This window comes from Tamandua tetradactyla, chromosome 21, assembly GCF_023851605.1.
Source record: "Tamandua tetradactyla isolate mTamTet1 chromosome 21, mTamTet1.pri, whole genome shotgun sequence".
Taxonomy (NCBI): Eukaryota; Metazoa; Chordata; class Mammalia; order Pilosa; family Myrmecophagidae; genus Tamandua; species Tamandua tetradactyla.
Window position 1 is genome coordinate 57,071,290 of NC_135347.1, and position 27,051 is coordinate 57,098,340.

The following is a 27,051-nucleotide window of genomic DNA, read 5'->3' on the forward strand; positions in this document are numbered from 1 at the left end:
AATAAATAAATATCCTCTTCAGATGTTAAATCTGGATTATTGTTAATGGATTATTAAGGGGAAGTTAGAGCCATTTGTGATAATATTGTTACCTTTTAAAATCTGTCAGTGGAGGTTGTGTACTATCTTGTCCCATAAAATATCGCTTATTACCACTTTCAGTTAAAAAATCCCAGGCTGAATAGCCTATTGATCTGAACTAGTAGGATATTTCTAATTTTATGGGTCCCTCACCATTTCTCAGTATCTGTTTCCCGTGAAATTGAAGCACCCAGAGTATCTGTAGGTTTGCCCTTGAACTTTAAGGATGAATATTGGTCAAAATAATTTTTACTCATGCTCATCTTGCCTTCGGCTTTTAAATCTAAATTGTCCTTTATAGCATTAATTATTTAAAAATTTTTCATTATATTCATATATGTGTTTGAATTCTTGTACTTTCATCATATAAAGGCACCAGATGAAACTTAATTTCTTCTCGTTCTAACTTTTTCACAGTGCCATAATTATTTGTGTATGTATTTATATCTTATTACAGACTTTAGAAGACCCAAATCCTTATGTGTTGCAGACTTTGGCTCATCAAAGTGCCACCTATTTTGATCAACTAAATGATAAAGGCGATTTAAATCCATTGGAAAATAGCTCTGACCAGGAAACACCATGTGTGTTAAGGAGATCATCCAGACTGAAAAATCTAAAAGTAGCCAGCACTGTAAAGCACACAGATGACATAAATAAGATGCCAGAAAAGATTTTTCCAAAAATTCTTAGGTGTGAGGATCAAACAAATAATAAATCTTCAGTGAAGAATTTCAGGTATATTATCAAATTATCTCTTTCTCTTCAGGTGAGTTACAGACCTATAGATAATTCTATGTCTGGGGACACAGGGTCAGTGTGCATTTATTCCTCAGTAAGGAGCTTTGTTTTTTAATGTTGTTGCTTTATATATTTTTTTTACAGTTTTAAAACAGTGCTGTATCACGTAGCAATCCTTTTTTTCTTGCAGAGTCTGCCTCTTTTTCTTTAGTTGTAAATAGAGGGGATCATGGCACATCAACTGGGGGAGTGAGGAGCATGAGACTTAAACTATTCACATTTGTATGAGAGGAACCTGTAGACAGTACAAGGGAAAGGATGGAAGCCATGATAATTGTCATGCCTAACAAAGAATGATCTGTTTACTCAGGAGCCATCTCCAGGTTTAAAACCGCCAGGCTTCTTGAAAGCAGTTCGATAAGATACCTTTAGATTTTAAACTTTCTGTCAAAATGTGGCATGATCCTCCATGAGAGCTTGTAGAGAACATTATAGTAACTTTAAAAACATTTATTTTTTTTAAGCTTGCAGAGTCCTGCTTTAATAAAGATTGAAAGTAAAGGGAAGAATGTACATTCATCTAGACTCAGGATTGGAGAAAACATCAGGAAAACTAAAAAGCTTGCAGGAAAGTATGGTGAGATATATTTTGAGTATTTCTCTGTTTTACTAAATAACATACAAAACCATGGAAATCTGGCACTAGAAAGGATTCAGAGGTTATCTATCTCTTCCTTGTCATTTTAGTGATGAGGAAACTGAAGTTCAGAGAGGCTAAGGTTATTTCCAGTATAACAAACCTTGTTAGTAGCATAACTGGGACTTGATCCTGAACTTCTGATTCATGGGCTAGAATTTTTCCATACCATCTTCTTTGAAGATAATGGTTACAGAAACCCTTTTCAAATATAGAAATGTGGTTCATTTGTGATGTAACCAACTTAACATAAAACTATGAAAAATCATATTAAGAAGAATAAACAGAGGAAGAGACAAATTTATCATTATTCTTAGATGTTACTTTAATGTTCCTATAAAACCCAAAACAATAAACAAACTGGTTAGAAACAAGGAGAGAATCTAGAAAGGCTGGTTAAAAAGTTGATAGTGGGACAGCTGACAAAATTAAAATATGGACTGTAGATTAGATAATAATGTATCAATATTAAATTTCCTAAATTTGATAAGAGTACTATGATCATGTACGAGAATGACCTTATTCTTAGAAAATAAACATTTAAGTATTAAGAAAGAGGATGTTATTCTTTATATATATACACACACACACACACACACATACACATGTGTCCCGTAGGTGTATATATAATATGAAGGAGATAGAATGACTTGAAATTGTGGCAAAATATTAATAATAGGTGGAGCTTTTTCTATTTTTGTAACTTTTCTGTAAGTCTGAAATTATTTCAAAATAAAAATAAACATTCAATAAGCCAAAAGAAGACAGAAATTAATTCTTTTCATATATATAAATATTATCAGTTAGAAAATATGAATAAAAAACCATTTATAGTAGCTAAAAAAGAGAGAAAATACCTTTTTATATACCTATTAAGAAATATGCCATACCTGTAAGAAGAAAGTCTTAAAATTTTGTGAGGGACATAAAAAAGAAACTTGAAGAAATAGAAAGAGGAAACTTGTTCTTCACTAGAAAGACTCAGTGTTGTGAGGAACATCCCTTCTCCCTGAATTACTCTATAAATGCATGAGCTCTAAACAAAAAACAGATCTTCATTTATTAATCTTTTGTTTTGTCTTTGTTGTTATGGTACTGGAGGGTAGGTATGAAAATATTGCAGAATGATACTGCATTTCACTTCAAAAAATAAATATGAAAGACAAGCCAAGAAAATTATGAAAAATGAAAGTACAAACGAGGAGTAGAAGTCTCCAGTGTGTTGGAGCAGCTAGAAGGAAAAACATGAAATTGTGGAACTGTAACCTATACCAAACTTTGAAATCTGTTCTATAACTACTTAAAATGTGCTTGGAAACTTATTGCTTTTTTGTATATAAATTATATTTTACAATTTAAAAAGTTAAAAAAAAGAAAAAAGAGCAGTGGTGTGACAGGACCTGCTCTACAAAATATGAGAGCATATTAGAAAGCTATAGAAATCAAAATAATTTGGTATTGGCAGGAATAGACAGATAAATCAGTGAAACAGAATAGAGTCTAGATTTAGAATTTGGGGCAGATATGTGATAAAAATAGCATCTTAAGTTAGTGGTGCAAAGAAGGATTAATCAATAAATTGTGAAAACAACAAACAAAATCAAATCCTTATCTTATTTTCTATGCAAGTTGATCAAAGATTCAAATGGAAAAAAAAGTTCTAGAAGGAAACATAGTGGAATCTTTTTATAATTTGGAAGGGAAAAAGCCTTTTTAAACAATGGTTAAAAACATAGAAGCCAGGAGGGAAAAAAATGATAAAATTATATATATAACTGATATAAAAATATATTTATTTACATGTTAATAGAAAGATGACATGAAGAAAATCAACCTGAAAAGAATATTGAAACACATGCCAAGGAGTTGATTTCACTAGCATACAAAGGGCATTAATAAAACAGTAAAGGAAAAAAATAGATAAAATGGCAAGGAAAGAATAAGCAGTTCATAGGGAAAGAAATGTAAATGATCTGTAAACACTTGAAAAGATTAGCATCTTATGATAAACAAATGTAAATTAAGAAGTATCATTTTTCACCTAAGAAAATTCCAAACATTTATATATTTGAGAATTTCCAGTGGTGAGAATGTGAAGAAAGTGTGCAGTCTCATATGTTGTTAGTAATTATAAATTTGTTCGGTCTTTCTCTAGGGCAATTTTACATACATCAGAATTTTAAGCCACAGTTCTTTCTTTCTTTTTTTTTTTTTTTAACAAAAATGCAGTTTTATTGAGATATATTCACATATTCAAACCATCTGAACTATATAATCGCTGGCCCACAGTATCATCACATAGTTGGGCATACATCCCCATGATTGATTTTAGAACATTTTCATTACTTCAAGAAAGGAGTTAAAAAGAAAAAAAGAAAACCCAAATCCTCCCATGCCCCTTTCCTCCCTCTATTATTTGTTACTGTTGAAAGAATATAAAAATATTATTGTTTACTATAATCCATAGTTGTCAATAGGTACAGTTTTTCCAACATACCCCTCTATTATTAACTCTAGTAATAGTGTCATACATTGTTCTAGTTTATGAAACAACTTTTAAATATTTGTACAATTAATTGCAGATATGGTCCACCACAAGATTTACTGTGTTATACATTCCCACGTTTTAACCTCCAATTTTCCTTCTTGTGATATATACGACTCTGAACTTCCCCTTTCCACTGCATTCACACACTATTCAGTACTGTTAATCATTTTCACAATAACATGCTACCATCACCTCTATCCATTTCCAGATGTTTAAGTTCAATCCAATTATACACTCTACACATATTGAGCAACCACTACCCATTCTTTAGCCTCATTAAATATGCTGGTATACTATATTCTATACTTTATTTCTATGAGTTTACATGTTATAATTAGTTCATATCAGTGAGATCATAAAAATTTTGTCCTTTTGTGTCTTATTTCACACATGATGTCTTCAAGGTTGATACATGTTTTTGCATGCTTCAGGATTTCATTCCTTCTTACCACTGAATCCTATTCCATTGTGTATGTATCACATTTTGTTTATCCATTTGCCTACTGATGGACACTTGGGTTACTTCCATGTTTTAGTAATTGCCAATAATGTTGATATGCACATCAGTGTGTCTTTTTTGATGTCTTTTAGATATGTTTTGTAGTTTTCTGTGTACAAGTCCTTTACATCCTTGGTAAAGTTTATTCCTAGATATTTGATGATTTTAGTTACTATTGTAAATAGAATTTTTTCTCTTGATTACCTCCTTGGATAGCTTATTTCTAGTGTATAGAAACACCATTGACTTTGCGTATTGATGGTTGTATCCTGCTAATTTGCTGAGCTCATTTATTAGCTCAAGAAGCTTTCTTATTTTCAGGATTTTCTAAATGAAATATTATATCATCGATAAACAGTGACAATTCTACTTCTTTCCAACTTTGATGCTTTTTATTTCTTTTTCTTATTTGATTGCTCTGGCTAGAACTTCCAGCACAGAGTTAACTAACAATGGTGAGAGTGGGCATCCTTGTCTTGTTCCTGATCTTAGAGGGAAAGCTTTCAGTCTCTGACCATTGAATATGATGTTAGCTGTGGGCTTTACATATATGCCCTTTATCATGTTGAGGAAGTTTCCTTCAGTCCCTACCATGTGAAGTGTTTTTATCAAGAAAGAATGCTGATGTGGAACTGTAAACCATACCAAACTTTAAATCTGTTTTATAACTACTTGTTAAAATGTACTTGGAAATTTACTGCTTTTTTGTATATAGGTTGTATTTCACAATGAAAAAAACACATTAAAATTAATTAAGTAAAAAGAAGAAAGGATGCTGAAGTTTTTGAATGCCTTTACTGCATCAGATAGAGACGATTATTTTGTTTTTTCCTTTTGATTTGTTAATGTGGTGTATTACATTGATCTTCTTGTGTTGAGCTAACCTTGCATATTTGATTTAAAGCCCCTTAGTTATATTGTTTAATTCTTTTATATGCTGTTGGATGTGATTTGCAAGTACTTTGTTCAGGGCTTTTGCATCTGTATTCTTAGAGAGATTGGTCTGAAGTTTTCTTTCCTTTTAGTATCTCTATTGGTATTATATTGGTATGAGGGTAATGTTGGCTTCATAGAATGAGTTAGGTAATGTTCCCAAGTCATAGGTCTTTTGAATCAGCAATTCTATTTCAAGGGATTTATTTCAGTAGCTATACTTTCTTAAGTATGTAAACATATTTGTATAAGGATATTCATTATAGCGTTGTGTATTGTAGCAAAATCACTAAAAACAATTTAACTTAGGTGAATGGTTAATCATAACTGATGAAATAATATTCAGCCATTTAAGAAATGATAACAGGAAGACGTGGGACAAGATGGCAGCATAGTGAGCTGTGAAATTTAGTTTGTACTCCGGAGCAGCTAGTAAATAGCCAGGAACTATAAAGAAAAACTGCAGGGGGATATCAGTGACTACAAACACAGTGCACACCAGTCTGGAACAGGTGAAATGGCTGAGAGCCCACACAGAACTGTAAGTTCTCTAAGCCATGGAGGTCAATGACCCTCCCCCATAGACACAGCAGATTGATTCACTAAAGGGAAAGGGAACAGACTTTACCAGTTGCAAGAACTTAGCTTAACCAAACTCCAGTTGTGGAATTAATTTACAAATTCTGACTACTGAAAACAGGCCCCAAGCACGGATAAAACTGGGTAAGCACTAACAGAACCAAGAGTTTTTGTCCCAGCAGAGAGGGGGCAGAGCTGATGGGGAAAACTGAAAAACAAACAAACAAACAAAAACCCTGAGACTTTTTGAGTTGGTCAGCACAGAATACTGGAAAAGGGCTGGAACACAAAAAAGGGGGCACATAGAGCTGGGGACACATAGAGCCATGTACCAACTCAAGATCTTGAATGGCAAATCGTGGGAGCAGGGTTCTGGCTCTGAAAAGGTTTGTTTGTATTTTTTACTTCTTAACAGTTCATTAGATAGAATTACAAGCGATCTCAGGCTCTGGCACTGCCCCAGGCAAGTATGGAACTAAGGCATGTCTGAGAGACAAAATAAATAGTTGAATGGGAACAATTCCCTAAAGGGTGTATCTTCCCCTAGAAAAGCGGGGTGGAGCCCTACTCAAGTGGTAGCTCTCCTTCAGGGATTTCAGGCCCCAGGGGCTGGAAAACTGAAGCAACCTAAGCCTGCCCTCTACTTCAGCCTCTGTCTCAGCCACTCCACTGGCAGGGAGAAGCTGCTGAAATTAAAAGCACTGCATCACATTACACCAACAGGGAGCTGTGGGCTGACAAGTGCCCCATGCTGGGCAGGATAGGAAAAGCATAGATTCTAGAGGCTTCATAGAAAAGTTCAACAACCTGCTTAGTCTCACCCTCAGGGAGACTTCACATTGGCTACTCTCTCCCGACATTGCTCTAATGCCAAAGCCAAACAGAAATACTGTAAGAAAAGAAAATTACAGACAAATCTCTTTAATAAATATAGATGTAAAAATCCTTAACAAAATATTTGCAAATCAAATCCAGCAGTACGTTAAAAGAATTATTCACCATGAACAAGTGGGATTTATTCCAGGCATGCAAGGCTGATTCAACACAAGGAAATCAATTAAAGTAATACACTATATCAATAAGTCAAAGCAGAAAAAAAACCATGTGATCATCTCAATTGATGCAAAAAAGACATTTGACAAAATCCAACATTCTTTTTTTTTTTTTAGATTTTAACTTTTTATTGTATAGTATAACATATATACAAAGCAAAGAAATAATAAAGCAATAGTTTTCAAAGCACTCTTCAACTAGTTACAGGACAGATCCCAGAGTTTGCCATGGGTATTCGTGTGATCCTCTCAGATTTTTCCTTCTAGCTGCTCCAGAATAAAGGAGGCTAGAAGGCTTAAATATTCTTTTATCACCATAATTGACTTTTTTCCTTCTTTTTTTTTTTTCTAATGAAAAATAGCATAGCTACTGATTTCTCTAGCAATTTCTTCTTTGACCTCCTGGTTATTTAAGAGTATGTTATTTACTTTCCATATATTTGTGAATGTTCTCATTTTTTGGTGGTTATTGAGATCCAGCTTCATCCCATTGTGATCAGAGAAAGTGCTTTGAACAATTTCATTGTTTTTAAATTTATAAAGACCTGTTTTGTGTCCCAGCATATGTTATATCCTGGAGAGTGTTCCAGAGCACTAGAGAAGAATGTATATCCTTGTGTTTTGGGGTGCAATGACCTATATATGTCTATTAGGTCTAATTCATTTATCAAATTATTTAACTTCTGTGTTTTCTTGTAGATCTTCTGTCTGGTTGTGCTATCTATAGAGAAGAGTGGTATATTGAAGTTTCCTACTATTATTGTTGAAACATCTATCGCTCCCTTCAGTTTTGCCAGTGTCTGTCTCCTGTACTTTGGAGCTCCTTGATTGGGAGCATAAACATTTATGATTGTTATATCTTCTTGGTGAATTGACCCTCTAATTAATATACAGTGTCCTTCTTTGTCTCTTATGATATCTTTACATTTAAAGTCTACTATGTCCAATAATAGTATAGCTACTCCTGCTTTCTTTTGGTTACAAGTTGCATGGAACACCTTTTTCCATCCTTTCACTTTCAATCTATTTGTATCCTTGTGTCTAAGATGAGTCTCTTGTAAGCAGCATGTAGCTGGATTATATTTCTTAATCCATCCTGCCAATCTGTATCCTTTAATTGGTAAGTTTAGTCCATTAACAGTCAGAGTTATTACTTAAAAGGCATTTCTTGAATCCACCATCTTATCTTTTTAATTTTGTCTGATCTATATATTCTTTTCCCTCTTTCTCTTTGTATTATTTAAATTATCCTTAGTGGCAATTCTGTGCCCTCCTCCAGACTTCCCTCTCCTGTCTTTTTTTTTTTTTTTTCAACTGGCAGAACTCCTTTTAGTATTTCTTGTAGGGCCAGTCTCTTCTTGACAGGATCTTTCAGGACTGTGAAAGCTTTGTCTGTGAAAATTTTAATCTCTTCCTCAAGTTTGAAGGACAGTTTGGCTGGGTACAGAATTCTTGGCTGGAAGTCTCTCTCTTTCAAGATTTTGAATATATCATACCACTGCGTTCTCACCTCCAGGGTGCTAGTTGAGTAGTCTGAACTCAGTCTTATTTGATTTCCCTTGTATGTAGTAGATTGTTTGTCTCTTGCCGCTTTCAGTATTTTCTGTTTCTCAACATTTGACAGATTGATTAGTATGTGTCTTGGGGAAGGCCAATTTGGATTTATTCTGTTTGGAGTTTTTTTTTATTCTATGACTTGTATATTTATGTCCTTTATGAGGGTTAGGACGTTTTCCCCCATTATATCCTGAACTACTCTTCCTAACCCTTTATTCCTCACTTCTCCTTCTGGAACACCAATGATTCTTATGTTTGTACACTTTGTTTTATCTATCATTTCTCTGAGATCCAATCCAAATTTTTCCATCTTTTTTGCCATTTGCTATTTTGAGTCTTCGAAGTCAGTTATCCTGTCCTATATATCACTTATTCTTTCTTCTGTGTCTTCCAATCTGGTGTTGCCTGCCTCTAGTATGTTTTTTATTTGGTCAACAGAGTCTTTAATCTCTGTGATATCTGCTATTTTTAAATTTATTCTTTCAAATATTGTGCTGGTTTGAAAGGACGTATGTCCCCTAGAAAAGCCATGTTTTAATCTAAATCCTATTTCATAAAGGCAGAACAATCCCTATTCAATACTGTATATAATTAGATCATCTCCCTGGAGATGTAATGCAATCAAGAGTGGTTGTTAAGCTGGATTAGGGGAGATGTGTCTCCTCCCATTTGGGTGGGTCTTGATTAGTTTCTGGAGTCCTATAAAAGAGGAAATATTTTGGAGAGTGAAAGAGATTCGGAGAGAGCAGAGAATGCTGCAGCACCATGAAGCAGAGAGTCCATGAGCCAGGGATCTTTGGAGATGAAGAAGGAAAATGCCTCCCAGGGAGCTTCATGAAATCAGAAGCCAGGAGAGAAAGCTAGCAGATGACGCCGTGTTTGCCATGTGCCCTTCCAGATGAGAGAGAAGCCTCGACCATGTTCACCATGTGCCTTCTCACTTGAGAGAGAAACCCTGAATTTCACTGGTCTTCTTGAACCAAGGTATCTTTCCCTGGATGCCTTAAATTGGACATTTCTATAGACTTGTTTTAATTGGGACATTTTCTCGGCCTTAGGACTGTAAACTAGCAACTCATTAAATTCCTCTTTTTAAAAGCCATTCCATTTCTGGTATATTGCATTCTGGCAGCTAGCAAACTAGAACAAATATGAATACAAAATACACAAATAATAGATGGAATAAAGGGTAAAATATTGCAGGCTATGCTTCCACTGTGGATTCCTGGCCCTGTTACAGAGGAAGCAGAGTAGACCCTATATGCACACTGATGTGTCTGTATGTTGGTGCCACTCTTAGGTGGCAGCCTTAAAGACTGGACCAGAAAACTCCTCTCTGTTTTGGCTTTCCAGAACTTGCTCTGCAGGCAGAAGCAACTTGTAGAAAGCTAAAACCATGTAAGAAACAGTTAAGCAAAAGTGGTTTGGGTCAAAGGATTACCTGCTCTAAGTCATATCATAGAGCACCTAGGAGGGAGAGAATGTAAAAGAGGCAATCAAGTTCCTGAAAATAGAGGAATTCTTAATACCACAAATAAGCACAAACCTAGGACAAACACAGGCTCAGAAAGACAGACACTGCACTTCAAGTTTGCCTACGTTTGATATTCTTGATGGGTGGGCTAAACAATGAAGGAGGGCACCAGTCACTACTGCAAAGACTGTGAAAGGTGTTTTTTTGCATTGGTTTGTTTTAGCTCCTGGCATTCTGGGAAATATCTATCTTAATACTAGCTGTGTATAAACTTAAAAAACAGACAGCTAAGGGATTAAATCCCTTCTGTATTCTAAACTATTAAAATGTACAGTGTGCAACAAAAGAGTCCACAACAAACAGGTAATGATGGCCCATCCAAAGAAACAAGATAAAAATCCAGAAACCACCAATGAAGAAGACTAGACTTTGGACATACCAGACAGAGACTTTAAAAAATCAATCCTCAGTATGCCCAGGGAGATAAAAAAAACACAGAGAAAGAACTAATGACTATCAGGAAAGCAAGAAATTAAAAATATGAGAATCACAATAAAGAGAGAGAAATTTTAAAAGAAATAAAACAAATATTGGAGTTGAAGATCACAATGAGAAATTCAGCAATTTGGATCTAAAAAATGAAAAAAATTAGTAGTCTCAAAGACAAGACAATGGAAATGATTGAGGCTGAGCAGCAGGAAAAAAGGGAATTTTAAAAGAGCCAACTGAGCCTAAAAGACCTATGGGTTACTGATTTGATTTGCTAATGCTGACAAAATGCAGTATGTCAGGAATGGACTTGCTTTTAACAATGCTGATTTATTAGCTTACAAATTTAGTTCTAAGGCTGTGAAAATTTCCCAATTAAAGTATTCAAAAAGATGATACCTTCACTGAAGACTGGTTACTAGCAAGCCTGGTTCCTTAGATAGCAGGGCACATGGTGGTGTCTGCTGTTTTTCTCTCTTGAGTTTCATTGCCTCTGGTTTCTGGCTTCAGTAGCTTCCTCTCAGCTTTTCTGGGGCTTTTTCTGTGAGCTTCTTATAATTTCATCTCTCTTTTCAGTGTGTCCTTTATCTTATAAAGGACTCCAGGAAGAGAATTAAGACTCACCTTGGAGCAGGACTCAACTGAAGTAACCTAATAAAAAAGTCCCACCTACAATAGGTCTGCACCAACAGGAATGGATTAATAAAACATGGTCCTTTCTGGGAAAGGATCCAAACTACCATAGATACCAACAGGTGTACCCATATATGAATTATGGGAGTCCTTGGCGAGAGAAAAAAGAAAGAGACAGAAGGAATATTCAAAGAAATAAATGCAAAAAAAAATCTCTAATTTCACAAAAGACATGCATATTCACATTCAAGTAACTTGAAGAATCCCAAACAGGATAAACTTGAAGACAGTCATGCCCAGTTATATAGGCATTGTTCAATGCTAAGGACAAGGAGAGAGTTCTGAAAGCTGTAAAAGAAAAGCAATGAGTTATGTACAAGGGAATCTCAACAAGACAAAGTACCAATTAACTTTTCAAAAACCATGGAGGCAAGAAGACAATGGGAAGAAATATTTAAAGTGCTGAGAGAAAACCACTGCTAACTAAGAATTTTATATCCAGTAGGAATATCTTTCCAAAATGAGAGAGAGATTATGACATTCCTAGATAAATAAAAGCTGAGGATGCTCAGGACCACAAGATCCACTCTCAAGCAATGCTAAGAGTGGTTACAGACTGAAGCAATAGAAAGAAATAGACTCCAGTAAAAGTAACAATATAGGTAATTACAAATATTAGTATTATTGTATTGTGTTTTTGCCATGTAACACCACTTTTATCTCTTACAGCTTCTAAAATGCAAATGGACAAAAAGCAATGATAGATCTATGGTTTTGGAAATAGAATGTATAAAGATATAATTTGTAACAAATACAATAAAAAGATGGTGTAGTAGTTAGAGTCACTTGTCAACTTGGCCAGGTAAAGGTGCCTAGATCTATTGCTGTGGACACGAGCCAATGGTGTTTGAACCTCATCTGTTGCTGATTACATCTGCAGTTGGCTAGGAGGCATGCGTGCTGCAATGAATGATGTTTGATTTAATTGGCTGGTGCTTAAACGAGAGAGCTTAATGTAGCACAGCCCAAGCAGCTCAGCATACCTCATCTAAGCACTCGCAGCTCAGCCCAGGCCTTTGGAGATGCAGAAAGAAATCACCCTGGGGAAAGTTGTTGGAACCCAGAGGCCTGGAGAGAAGGCCAGCAGAGATCACCTGTGCCTTCCCACGTAAGAAAGAATCTAAGTTGAAAGTTAGCTGCCTTTCCTCTGAAGAACTATACATTAACTAAATAAATCCCCCTTTATTGAAAGCCAGTCCATCTCTGGTGTGTTGCATTCTGGCAGCTAGCAAACTACAACAGATGGGGAGATAGAGGCATATAATAACAGTGTATGCTATATTATTGAAAGTAAGTTGGTAGCAAATCATACGTGATTCTTATAGATTGAAGATGTTAAATTTATGCTCCATTATAGCCACAAAAAGAACATATGAAACAGATTTCAAGGGAGAAATAGACAGTTCTATATAAATAGCAGGTAACTTCAATACACCAGTTTCATCAATGACAGAAGTTCAATAGGAACATAGAAGACTTGAATGACAGTATAAAACTAGATCTACTAGACATATATAGAGTACCTCACCCAATAGGGACAGAATGCACATTCTTCTACAGTGCACTTAGATCATTCTCCAGAACAGCCTATATATTAGGCCACAAAACAAGTGTCAATAAATTTAAAAATATTGAATTTGTACAATATATCTTTTCTGACCACAATGGCATGAAGCTAGAAATCAATAATAGAGGGAGAACTAGAAAATTCACATATACATAAAAATTAACCATTGTGTCAAAGAATAAATCACAAGGGAAATTAGGAAATATGTTGAGGTGAATGAGAATATGAAACAGACTAAAATGTATAGATGCAGCAAAGGCAGTGCTGAGAAGGAAATTTTTATCTCTAAATGCTTACATTAAAAAAGAAGATCTCAAACCAGAGACCTAACCTCACAATGGGAGGATCTAGAAAAAGAAAAGTAAAATACACCAAGAGTGAGAAGGAAAGAAATAACAAAGATTAGAGTGGAAATAAATGAACTAGAGAATAAAAAACAATATAGTAAATTAAAAAGGTGGTTCTTTGAAAAGATCAATGAAATCAACAAACTTTTAGCTACACTGACATGATAAAAAAAAAGAACACATAAAGAACTAAATCAAAACCCCACAAAACCAAACCAATCAAACAAACAAAAACCCCACAAAGCCAAAAAGGATTATATGAGGATATTATGAAGTAATACATGCTAACAAATTATATAACCTAAATGTGCTGGTTTGAAATTGTTATATAACCCAGGAAAGCCATGTTCTTTTCCCTAATCCAATCTATGGAGGCTGACATATTGTTTAGGGTGGGACACTTTTGATTAGATTGTTTCCTTGGAGATGTGACTCACCCAATTATGAGTGAGATATTTTTTTTTAAGTTATTTCCATGGAGATGTGACTCACCCAATTGGTGCAACCTTTTGATTAGGTGGCTTCCATGGTGATGTGTCTCCACCCATTTGGGCCTTAATCCACTTACTGGAGTCCTTTAAGAGGGAACCATTTTGGAGAAAGCTCAGAGCCAACACAGAAGTGTCTGGAGATGCAGAAAGAATATGCTTCCAGGGGAAGCTGTTTGAAACCAGAAGCCAAAGGACCAACAGACAACAACCATGTGAACTTCCCAGCTGACTGAGGTGTTCCTGACACCATTGGCCTTTCTTGAGTCAAGGTATCTTTGGATGCATTAGTTTGGATATTTTTATGGCCTTAGATTTAAAACTTGTAACTTAATAACTCCCTTTTATAATAACAAACCCATTTCTGGTATATTGTATTCCAGCAGTATTAGCAAACTAAAACACTAGGTGAAATGGACAATTTCCTAGAAGTAAACAAACTACACTGACTCAAAAAAAAAAAATACAAGCTCTCAACAGACTAATAATAAGCAAAGAAATTGATGTGTAATAGCAGGAGAGTAACATCATCAACATAGCAATATAAGACATCCCCTGGAAAAATCTCCACTCAGGAACAATTAATAAAAAGAAAAATCCCACTTGGAACTCTGGACAGCAATAAAAACTGGAGAAGGACTCTACAAATGCTAAACTGAAGAAAGAAAAAACACCTAAAAGAAGAGTAGAAGATTTATAACCTGAACCTGCCAGTCTGGACCCCTCCCCCTCCCACGTGATCTCATGCAGCTAAAGACTCAGAGTGGCAGCACTGCCCAGGCCATCCTGCCATGGATTCAGACCACAAAGCCACTCACAGCAGTGAGTTAGAACCCCACTAATATTCATGCACAAGGAATAAGTCTGCAGAGACCCAGAACAGAACACAAGTGACTGACAAGTGCTTGCATACAGTAGTACCCCCAGAAAATAAGAGACCATGGCAGAATTATTGGCAAGAGGTGCATACACTCAGACCAGTCTCTGATTGCTGGATCACCTTAACACACACACACACACACACACACACACACTTTTGAATATTCATTCCATCTGGCTCCCCAAGGCGGGATACCCTAATGGGAAAGTAACTGGAAGCAGAAAATCCTCAAGGAAAAAAGAAGGGCAGGGGACAGAACTGCTACAAAGCAGGATCACTCCAAGAACTGAAATTTTTAATGAAAAGGGTGCACTGAGTTAAATTATAGGAGCTGGGATGAAAATTTACATACACACAAAATAGAACAGATCAGGATTCCTGAGGAAGGAACAGAGGAAAGGAAGCTTTCTCCTGAGGTGAAACAGTTACACATAAAAGGGGAATTCTTAAGTGTTTAGGTGTTTAGGGCAAGAATCAGGTACAGAACACCTGAGAAAATCTGAACATTTAAACACAGGCTACTCTAACAATGCAGTATAAGTTGGACCAAGTGTCACAGAAAAGTCTTAACATATATCCAGTATACTGTAAAGTCATAGGCAAAAGGGATAAACTGACCTTCAGAGTTAGCAATCAAAATATACAGATGCACAGATAATAGCAAAAAAAAATTGCAGGCCATACTAAGAAAGAGGAAGATATGGCTCGGTTAAGGGAACAAATTAAAATTCAGAGGAGACACAAACTTTAGAACAACTAATTTAAAAAGTTCAAGCAAATCTCCTAAATCAATTCAAGGAGATGGTGGAAAATATGATAGAGATAAATTAATGGTGCTTATAATGCTAAAGGATAATAGGAAGACAATGTGTTGAGCAAAAATAATTAGAAATTTAAGAAACAAATTATGGTGATGATAGGCACAATAAATCTGATAACATATGCTAGAGATATACCACAGTGGATTTGAATAGGCAGAAGAAATGTTCAGTGAACTAGAAGACAGAACAATCGAAATCATACAGTGAGAAGAAAAGATAGAGGAAAGGCTAGAAAAACTGACCAGTGTCTGAGGGACTTGAGCGTCTACATGATGCATACCAACGCATACATCATGGGAATCCCAGAAGAAGAAGAAAAGGGAAAGGGGGCAGAAAGTATACTTGAGGAACTAATAGTTGAAAATTTCCCAGCTCTTAGAAAGACATAAATGTACATGTCTAAGGAGTACAAACTACTCCAAAAACAACAAACCCTAATAAAGCTATGCCAAGACAAATACTAATCAAAAAGTCAAATTTCAGCAATAGAAAATTCTCGCAGCAGCAAGAGAAAAACAATTTGTCACATAAAAGTGATTCCCAATAATACTAAGTGCAGATTTCTCATCAAATACAGAGAATAAAAAAATAATAATAGAGATTTCTGGCAAGGTGGCAGAATAGGAGAGGCTGAGTTTGCCCTGGCTCCATGCAAAGAAGAGGCATGATACAAAAATTACTGGGACAGGAGTTCTAGGATGCAAGTGATCACGGAGGGTCTTCTACCCTACATAGGAAGGCCTTGGGTGAAAAAAAATGGAGAAGTGGAATGGAGAGAATGGGGTGAATGTGCTTGGCCACAACTCCACCTTCCCCTGCAGCTGGCTTGGAAAGATTTTCCCTTCGGCTTTGTAGTTGGGAGTGCCCATGGTGTACTTGGAAGGTAACAGACATGCTTCTCCTGTGCACAGACTCCATTTAGTCAAGGTAAAGTGCCAGTTCTCTGCCCTTGTGGTATGCTGCTGTGGGCGCTTGGTTTTGTTTTTGATACTTTTTTGTCAAGGACTGTGGGAACCCTTCCCTGGGGAGGAGAGGAGGAGACATGGAGTGTGTCAGTCTGACATCCAACCAGTGACAGAAATGTGTTTGGGGCCTGGTGCTACTCCCCTCTCCCCATGGAGGCCTGAAGACTGCAGGTGTTGTGTGGATGGACAGTTGAGGCAGAGGAAGCTGACTGAGTTGAGCACCATGACTGGCCTTCAGACATTTCCAGACCTCCTGTGGGCAGGTGAAGCTGAAATACCAGTCCCACAGCCTGGCCTGGGGAGTCTGGGGGCCACCAGATCCATCAGTCACACAGGAGAAGTCTCCAGTGGTATGCATGCCATTTGTCTCCCAGCACCAGGGTTGGAGGATTTTGATGCATGTTGGGGTTAGCAGCCCTGGCTGGAGTCCTCTTGGGTTTTCACTTGATTCAGCCAGCATCTGAGGTCAAGGTCAGGTGGCATAGGTGGATGAGAAGGCTCAAGAATGCCATCTGAGACTTCCGGAGAAGATGGCGGCTTAGTAAGATGCGCGTATCTTAGTTTCTTCTCCAGGACAGCTACTAGGGGAGTAGAAATGATACAGAACAGCTCCCAAAGCCACAACAGAAATAAAAAAGACAGTGTACCCCATCCTGGAACGGCTGGCTGGCTGAGAGAAGCCGCTCGGGTGAGATCGCCAAGGCACGCGGGCTTCACCGGGTGGGGTGGCAAGCGGCCGGAGTCACTCCCTTCCCCCTTCCCGGACCGGCTGGGAGAATTGGAGAGGAGGTCCCCTGAAACCGTGGCGGCTGGCGCCCACACCACGCGCAGCCGTCCGGACCAACTGAGAGAATTGGATCGGAAATCCCCAGGCCGCGGAGAACGGTGACGGGTGGGAGAGGCCCCTTCCAAACCCGTGACTCCCCAGGAACGTGCACTCTCCTGGGCGGGCCGCTGCTGCTGGCGCCCTCCTGCCACGCTTGTCACCCTGGGCCAACTAGGAAATTCGGATGGGCGCTTTCCCGGGCTGCGACGGACAGCAACCCTCCCCGCGTTCGGACCCTGGGCCGGCTCGCACTCTTCCAAGCCGCTTCGGCTGTCGAACCACCCCGACGGCGGGAGTTTTCCAGAGTTAAAGGACCCACAGCACCTTTTACTGGTGGGACTTGCAGACAAACGTGTGCCACGAGCGCCACCTACTGGGCAGGATAAGAAAAACAGAACCCAGAGATTTCACAGAAAAATCTTCCAAACTTTTGGATCCAATACCCAGGGAAATCTGTCTAAATGCGCAGACGCCAACAGAAGATAACGGATCATGCTCAAATAATTGAAAATATGGCCCAGTCAAAGGAACAAACCAATAGTTCAAATGAGATACAGGAGCTGAGACAACTAATGCTGAATATACGAACAGAAATGGAAAACCTCTTCAAAAACAAAATCGATAAATTGAGGGAGGACATGAAGAAGACATGGGCTGAACATAAAGAAGAAATAGAAAAACTGAAAAAACAAATCACAGAACTTATGGAAGTGAAGGACAAAGTAGAAAAGATAGAAAAAACAATGGATACCTACAATGATAGATTCAAAGAGACAGAAGATAGAATTAGTGATATGGAGGATGGAACATCTGAATTCCAAAAACAAACAGAAACTATCGGGAAAAGAATGGAAAAATTTGAACAGGGTATCAGGGAACTCAAGGACAATATGAAGCACACAAATATACGTGTTGTGGGTGTCCCAGAAGGAGAAGAGAAGGGAAAAGGAGGAGAAAAACTAATGGAAGAAATTGTCACTGAAAATTTCCCAACTCTTATGAAAGACCTAAAATTACAGATCCAAGAAGTGCAGTGCACCCCAAAGAGATTAGACCCAAATAGGCGTTCTCCAAGACACTTACTAGTTAGAATGTCAGAGGTCAAAGAGAAAGAGAGGATCTGGAAAGCAGCGAGAGAAAAACAATCCATCACATACAAGGGAAACCCAATAAGACTATGTGTAGATTTCTCAGCAAAAACCGTGGAGGCTATAAGACAGTGGGATGATATATTTAAATTACTAAAAGAGAAAAACTGCCAACCAAGACCCCTATATCCAGCAAAATTGTCCTTCAAAAATGAGGGAGAAATTAAAACATTCTCAGACAAAAAGTCACTGAGAGAATTTGTGACCAAGGGACCAGCTCTGCAAGAAATACTAAAGGGAGCACTAGAGTCAGAACCGAAAAGACATAAGAGAGAGGTATGGAGAAGAGTGTAGAAAGAAGGAAAGTCAGATATGATATATATAATAAAAAAGGCAAAATGGTAGAGGAAAATATTATCCAAATAACACTAAATGTTAATGGACTGAATTCCCCAATCAAAAGACATAGACTGGCAGAAAGGATTAAAAAACAGGATCCTTCTATATGCTGTCTACAGGAAACACATCTTAGACCCAAAGATAAACATAGGTTGAAAGTGAAAGGTTGGGAAAAGATATTTCATGCAAATAACAACCAGAAAATAGCAGGAGTGGCTATACTAATATCCAACAAGTTAGACTTCAAATGTAAAACAGTTAAAAGAGACAAAAAAGACACTATATACTAATAAAAGGAACAATTAAACAAGAAGACATAACAATCATAAATATTTACGCACCGAACCAGAATGCCCCAAAATACGTGAGGAATACACTGCAAACACTGAAAAGGGAAATAGACACAAATACCATAATAGTTGGAGATTTCAATTCCCCACTCTCTTCAATGGACAGAACATCTAGACAGAGGATCAATAAAGAAATAGAGAATCTGAATATTACTATAAATGAGTTAGACTTAACAGACATTTATAGGACATTAAATCCCACAACAGCAGGATACACCTTTTTCTCAAGTGCTCATGGATCATTCTCAAAGATAGACCATATGCTGGGTCACAAAGCAAGTCTTAATAAATTTAAAAAGATTGAAATCATACACAACACTTTCTCGGATCATAAAGGAATGAAGTTGGAAATCAATAATAGGCGGAATGCCAGAAAATTCACAAATACGTGGAGGCTCAACAACACACTCTTAAACAACGAGTAGGTCAAGGAAGAAATTGCAAGAGAAATTAGTAAATACCTCGAGGCAAATGAAAATGAAAACATAACATATCAAAACTTATGGGATGCAGCAAAGGCAGTGCTAAGAGGGAAATTTATTGCCCTAAATGCCTATATTAGAAAAGAAGAAAAGGCAAAAATGCAGGAATTAACTGTTCACTTGGAAGAACTGGAGAAAGAACAGCAAACTAATCCCAAAGCAAGCAAAAGGAAAGAAATAACAAAGATCAGAGCAGAAATAAATGAAATTGAAAACATGAAAACAATAGAGAAAATCAATAAGACCAGAAGTTGGTTCTATGAGAAAATCAATAAGATTGATGGGCCCTTATCAAGATTGACAAAAAGAAGAAGAGAGAGGATGCAAATAAATAAGATCAGAAATGGAAGAGGAGACATAACTACTGACCTCACAGAAATAAAGGAGGTAATAACAGGATACTATGAACAACTTTACACTAATAAATACAACAATTTAGATGAAATGGACGGGTTCCTGGAAAGACATGAACAACCAACTTTGACTCAAGAAGAAATAGATGACCTCAACAAACCAATCACAAGTAAAGAAATTGAATTAGTCATTCAAAATCTTCCTAAAAAGAAAAGTCCAGGACCAGATGGCTTCACATGTGAATTCTACCAAACGTTCCAGAAAGAATTAGTACCAGTTCTCCTCAAACTCTTCCAAAAAATCGAAGTGGAGGGAAAACTACCTAATTCATTCTATGAAGCCAACATCACCCTCATACCAAAACCAGGCAAAGATATTACAAAAAAAGAAAACTACAGACCAATCTCTCTAATGAATATAGATGCAAAAATCCTCAATAAAATTCTAGCAAATCGTATCCAACAACACATTAAAAGAATTATACATCATGACCAAGTAGGATTCATCCCAGGTATGCAAGGATGGTTCAACATAAGAAAATCAATTAATGTAATACACCATATCAACAAATCAAAGCAGAAAAATCACATGATCATCTCAATTGATGCAGAGAAGGCATTTGACAAGATTCAACATCCTTTCCTGTTGAAAACACTTCAAAGGATAGGAATACAAGGAACTTCCTTAAAATGATAGAGGAAATATATGAAAAACCCACAGCTAATATTATCTTCAATGGGGAAAAATTGAAAACTTTCCCACTAAGATCAGGAACAAGACAAGGATGTCCATTATCACCACTATTATTCAACATCATGTTGGAGGTTCTAGCCAGAGCAATTAGACAAGAAAAAGAAATACAAGGCATCAAAATTGGAAAGGAAGAAGTAAAACTATCACTGTTTGCAGACGATATGATACTATACGTCGAAAACCTGGGAAAATCCACAACAAAACTACTAGAGCTAATAAATGAGTACAGCAAAGTAGCAGGTTACAAGATCAACATTCAAAAATCTGTAGCATTTCTATACACTAGTAATGTACAAACTGAGGGGGAAATCAAGAAACGAATCCCATTTACAATTGCAACTAAAAGAATAAAATACCTAGGAATAAATTTAACTAAAGAGACAAAAAACCTATATAAAGAAAAGTACAAGAAACTGTTAAAAGAAATCACAGAAGACCTAAATAGATGGAAGGGCATACCGTGTTCATGGATTGGAAGACTAAATATAGTTAAGATGTCAATCCTACCTAAATTGATTTACAGATTCAATGCAATACCAATCAAAATCCCAACAACTTATTTTTCAGAAATAGAAAAACCAATAAGCAAATTTATCTGGAAGGGCAGGGTGCCCCGAATTGCTAAAAACATCTTGAGGAAAAAAAACGAAGCTGGAGGTCTCGCACTGCCTGACTTTAAGGCATATTATGAAGCCACAGTGGTCAAAACAGCATGGTATTGGCATAAAGATAGATATATCGACCAATGGAATCGAATAGAGTGCTCAGATATAGACCCTCTCATCTATGGACATTTGATCTTTGATAAGGCAGTCAAGCCAACTCACCTGGGACAGAACAGTCTCTTCAATAAATGGTGCCTAGAGAACTGGATATCCATATGCAAAAGAATGAAAGAAGACCCATCTCTCACACCCTATACAAAAGTTAACTCAAAATGGATCAAAGATCTAAACATTAGGTCTAAGACCATAAAACAGTTAGAGGAAAATGTAGGGAGATATCTTATGAATCTTACAACTGGAGGCGGTTTTATGGACCTTAAACCTAAAGCAAGAACACTGAAGAAGGAAATAAATAAATGGGAGCTCCTCAAAATTAAACACTTTTGTGCATCAAAGAACTTCATCAAGAAAGTAGAAAGACAGCCTACACAGTGGGAGACAATATTTGGAAATGATATATCAGATAAAGGTCTAGTATCCAGAATTTATAAAGAGATTGTTCATCTCAACAACAAAAAGACAGCCAACCCAATTACAAAATGGGAAAAAGACTTGAACAGACACCTATCAGAAGAGGAAATACAAATGGCCAAAAGGCACATGAAGAGATGCTCAATGTCCCTGGCCATTAGAGAAATGCAAATCAAAACCACAATGAGATATCATCTCACACCCACCAGAATGGCCATTATCAACAAAACAGAAAATGACAAGTGCTGGAGAGGATGTGGAGAAAGAGGCACACTTATCCACTGTTGGTGGGAATGTCAAATGGTGCAACCACTGTGGAAGGCAGCTTGGCGGTTCCTCAAAAAGCTGAATATAGAATTGCCATACGACCCAGCAATACCCTTGCTGGGAATCTACTCAAAGGACTTAAGGGCAAAGACACAAACGGATATTTGCACACCAATGTTTATAGCAGCGTTATTTACAATTGCAAAGAGATGGAAACAGCCGAAGTCTCCATCAACAGAAGAGTGGCTAAACAAACTGTGGCATATACATACGATGGAATACTATGCAGCTTTAAGATAGGATAAACTTATGAAGCATGTAATAGCATGGATGGACCTAGAGCACATTATGCTGAGTGAGTCTAGCCAAGAACTAAAGGGCAAATACTGTATGGTCCCAATTTTGTGAACGGACGTTCGAGAATAAATTTGGAATATGTCATTGGTAACAGAGTCCAGCAGGAGGTAGAAACAGGGTAAGATAATGGGCAATTGGAGTTGAAGGGATACAGACGGTGTAACAGGACTAGATACAAAAACTCAAAAATGGACAGCACAATAATACCTAATTGTAAAGTAATCATGTTAAAACACTGAATGAAGCTGCATCTGAGCTATAGGTTTTTGTTTTGTTTTGTTTTGTTTTGTTTTGATTTTACTATTATTACTTTTATTTTTTTCTCTATATTAACATTCTATATCTTTTTCGGTTATGTTGCTAGTTCTTCTAAACCGATGCAAATGTACTAAGTAATGATGATCATGCATCTATGTGATGATGTTAAGAATTACTGATTGCATATGTAGAATGGTATGATTTCTAAATGTTGGGTTAATTTCTTTTTTTCCGTTAATTAAAAAAAAAAAAAAGAGAAGGGGTAATTGGAGCTGAGGGGATACAGACTGTACAACGGGACTGGATATAAAGGCTCAGAAATGGACAGCACAATACTACCCAATTGTAATGCAGTTATGTTAAAACACTGAATGAAGCTGCATGTGAGGTATAGGTTTTTTGTTTTTTTTTTCTTTCTATTATTGTTTTAATTCTTATTCTGTTGTCTTTTTATTTCTTTTTCTAAATCGATGCAAATGTACTAAGAAATGATGAATATGCAACTATGTGATGTTATTAAGAATTACTGATTGTACATGTAGAATGGAATGATTTCTAATTGTTTTGTTAATTCTTTTTTTTAATTAATAATAAAAAAAAAAAAGAATGCCATCTGATGGGAAGAAGAGGAAACTCCAGTCTGACAAATTGCCTGTCTACCTAGCTCTCAAACAAAGCCCTATCTAGAATGCCACCCCTGCCCCCACTCGAAACTAGGTCTTGGTCTCATGGGTAAATACTGACAAACCAAATCCAAAAGGGGACCTTCAAAGCTAATGCAAGTAGATACAAAATCTTAGACATGGAACGGAAATATCTGCAAAATAACTTTATTAAGACATTAAAATGCCCCTGTCCACAAGAGAAGTTCATAAAGCATGTGAAGGACTAGGCAGATGTGGTTCAGCCAGATGACCAAATGAAATCACCTGAGGGGACATAGAATTTGGATCAGCTGATTAAGCTTGTTCAGAATGATGTAAAAGACATCAAGAACATACTGGGGGAGCCTAAAGAAGAGGCAGATGTGGCTCAGCCAAATGACCAAATCATCTGACGGGACTCAGATTTTGGAGCCACTACTTAAAGTTGTTCATAATGATATAAAGGGTATCAAGAAGACACTAGAGGAACATAAAGAAGAATTTGAAAGAATAAATAGAACAATAACTGACACCACAGGGTTGAAAGATACTGTAGATCAAATTTGAAACCTATTTGAGACAACAGTAGATTTCAAGAGACAGGAGAAAGAATAAGCAAATTAGAAGATATGACAAATGAACTTCAACGTTCAAAAACCAAATGGCAAAAAAGATGGAAAAATGCAGCTTGATCTCAGGGAAATGATAGACACAACATGAAGCATACAAATATGAGAATTATTGGTGTCCCAGAGGGAAAGAGAAGAGTAAAGGGATAGGAAGGCTAGTTGAAGAGATAATGGGGGTAAAAACCCTTATAAAAGACATAAATATCAAAACCAAACAAGCCTAATGAATCCTAAATAGAATAAATCTAAATAGCCTTACTCCAAGACATTTACTTATCAGAATGTCAAATCTTGAAGAGAAGCAAAAAGTCATGAAAGTAGCAAGAAAAGCTGTGTAAGACTAAGCTCAGATTACTCAGTAGGCATCTTGGAGACAAGAAGGCAGTAGTATGACGTATTTAAAATACTGAGTGAAAAGACTTCCACCCAAGAAAACTTTATCCTGCAAAATTGAGGGAGAGATTAAAATATTCACAGATAAACAACAGCTATGAGAATTTGCCAACAGGACACCTGCCTTACAAGAAATATTAACGGGAGTGCTATTGACTGAAAAAAGGACTAGATAAGGAGCTCTGGAGGAGGGTACATAATTAAAGGTTATTAGCAAGTGTAACTTAAAGAATAAAAAGTGAGAGAGGGAAAAGACTATATAGATCTGACAAATAAAAGCAATAGGATAAGATGCTAAACCCAAGGACTGCTTTTCCAGTAATAATTTTGAATGTTAATGGACTGAACTCACTAATTAAAAGACTCAGATTGATAGAATCGATTAAATAATATGACCTATCTACATGCTGTTCAAAAGAAAATTATCTTAGACCCAAGGATACAAACAGATTGAAAGTGTAAGGTTGGAAATAGATGTCCTATGCAAGCCATAACCAAAAGAAAGCACAAGTAGCTATAGTAATATTAGATAAAATAGATTTTAAATGCTATCCTATCATGAGATATGATTTTCATATATTAATTGTAAAAACATTTGTATCTTTGTATTTTCCTCAAAAACTTGAGAATGTTACATAACATAGTTCATTACTATAGCAAAGTTGGTGTTTCTAATAACTTTCTACTTGATATTTTGAGAATGTACACAGTTTTGATAGCTAATCAATAATATTTAAATTAGACTTCGATATTTAGAATTCAAGAAATTCTGATGTCTGTATCTGTAGTTTTTTTCCTTGTTTATCTAATTTTAAATTGGCTTATGAAACTTACCATATAAACACAGGCTTTACAATAATTATATTTTATTTGACGTGGCTATGAATAAGCTAACCAAGATATCCATTTTTGGTGTTCAGATTTTCATGTGTTAATTGTAAAAGCATTTCCACCTATATTTCCCTGTAATCAAAAATTTGAAAATGTTTAGTAACATAGGTCGTTACTGTAGCAAAGTTTATATTTGTTTAAAAGCATAGCATTTAAAATCTATTTTATCTAATATTACTATAGGTACTTGTGCTTTCTTTTGGTTACGGCTTGCATAGGACATCTATTTCCAACCTTACACTTTCAATCTGTTTGTATCCTTGGGTCTAAGATAAGTTTCTTTTGAACAGCATGTAGATAGGTCATATTATTTAATCCATTATATTTGTAATAGCTTTCTACTTGATATTTTGAGAACTTCTACAGTTTTGAAAGCTAATAAATGGTAATTAAGTTAACTTTTAATATTTAGAAAAAATTCTGATACCTGTATTTGCAGATTTTTCCTTGTTTTTCTTAATTTTAAATGGGTTTATGAAACCTATACAAGCACAGGTTTTACAATGATTATTGATACTTTATTTAAGCATGGTTATGGATAAACTAATTAAGATATCCATTTTTGGTGGTTCTAAGTGTATTTGTTGTTTCTGTGAATAAAATATTTAAATCCAAAAACTAATAAAAATAGAGAGCATTTACAAGCCTAAAAGTTATTTCTTTGAAAAGATCAATAAAATTGACAAACTTTTTAGCTGGTCTGACAAAGAAAAAAATGAGAGGAGGCAAATAAAATCAGAAATGAGGTGTACATTATGACTGACCTTACAGAAATAGGATCCTTACAGAAGGATCATAAGAGGATACTATGAACTACTGTATGCCAACAAATAGACAACCTAGATGAAATGAACAAACTCCTAGAAACACACAAACTATGTTGATTTTAGAAGAAAGAGAAGACCTCAACAGACTGATTAGAAGTAAAGAAATTGAATCAGTCATTAAAAACCTCCCAACACAGAAAAGCCTAAGACCAGAAGGATTCACAGGTGAATGCCATCAAACATTCCAAGAAGAAATAACACCAATTCTTCTGAAACTCTACCAAAGAAATGAAGTAGGAACACTATTTTGGTTTGCTAAAGCTGCCAGAATGCGATATATGAGAAATGGGTTGGCTTTTTCAATAGGGATTTTAAAAAAATTTTTATTGACCAAACAAAACAACATTCAAACATGAACATTCTTAACATATGAACATTCCATATGTGGTGTATAATCAATGGCTCACAATATCATCATATAGTTGTATATTTGTCACCATGATCATTTCTTAGAACATTTGCATCACTCCAGAAAAAGAAATAAAAAGAAAAAAGAAAAAACTCATACCATACCCCTTACCCCGCCCTCTCATTGACCACTGGTATTTCCATCTACCCAATATATTTTAACCTTTGTTCCCCCTATTTTTTTCTATATCCTTTACCACTCCCTTTCATTGATTACTAGTATTTTAATCTACTCAATTTTCAATAGGGATTTATTAGATTACAAATCTACAGTTCTAAGTCATGAAATTTCCAAATTAAGGCATAAAAAGAAAAACACCTTCTCTGAGGAAAGGCTGCTGGCATCCAGGGTTTCTCTTTTATATGAGAAGCACATGGTGCCATCTGCTGGTCCTTCTCTTCAGGTTCTGGTTTCAATGGTTCTCTCTAGTTGTCTCTGCATATTTTTCTCTTAATGTCTCTGAGCTCTCTGAGTTTCATCTGTATTTTATCTTCTCATAGAGGACTCCAGTAAAGGG

At 36.2% G+C, this 27,051-nt stretch overlaps 1 protein-coding gene across 3 annotated transcripts in view; it reads left to right on the forward strand.

Moving 5' to 3' along the window:
* The window catches only part of ANKRD31 (ankyrin repeat domain 31), a 245,194-nt gene that overhangs the window by 62,046 nt on the left and 156,097 nt on the right, over window positions 1-27,051 (forward strand). For all 3 annotated transcript variants that reach the window (XM_077139446.1, XM_077139447.1, XM_077139448.1), the window contains exons 8-9: window positions 539-819; window positions 1,347-1,459. In XM_077139446.1, coding sequence (XP_076995561.1) covers window positions 539-819; window positions 1,347-1,459 — 394 coding nt within the window. The remainder of the gene's footprint in view (window positions 1-538; window positions 820-1,346; window positions 1,460-27,051) is intronic.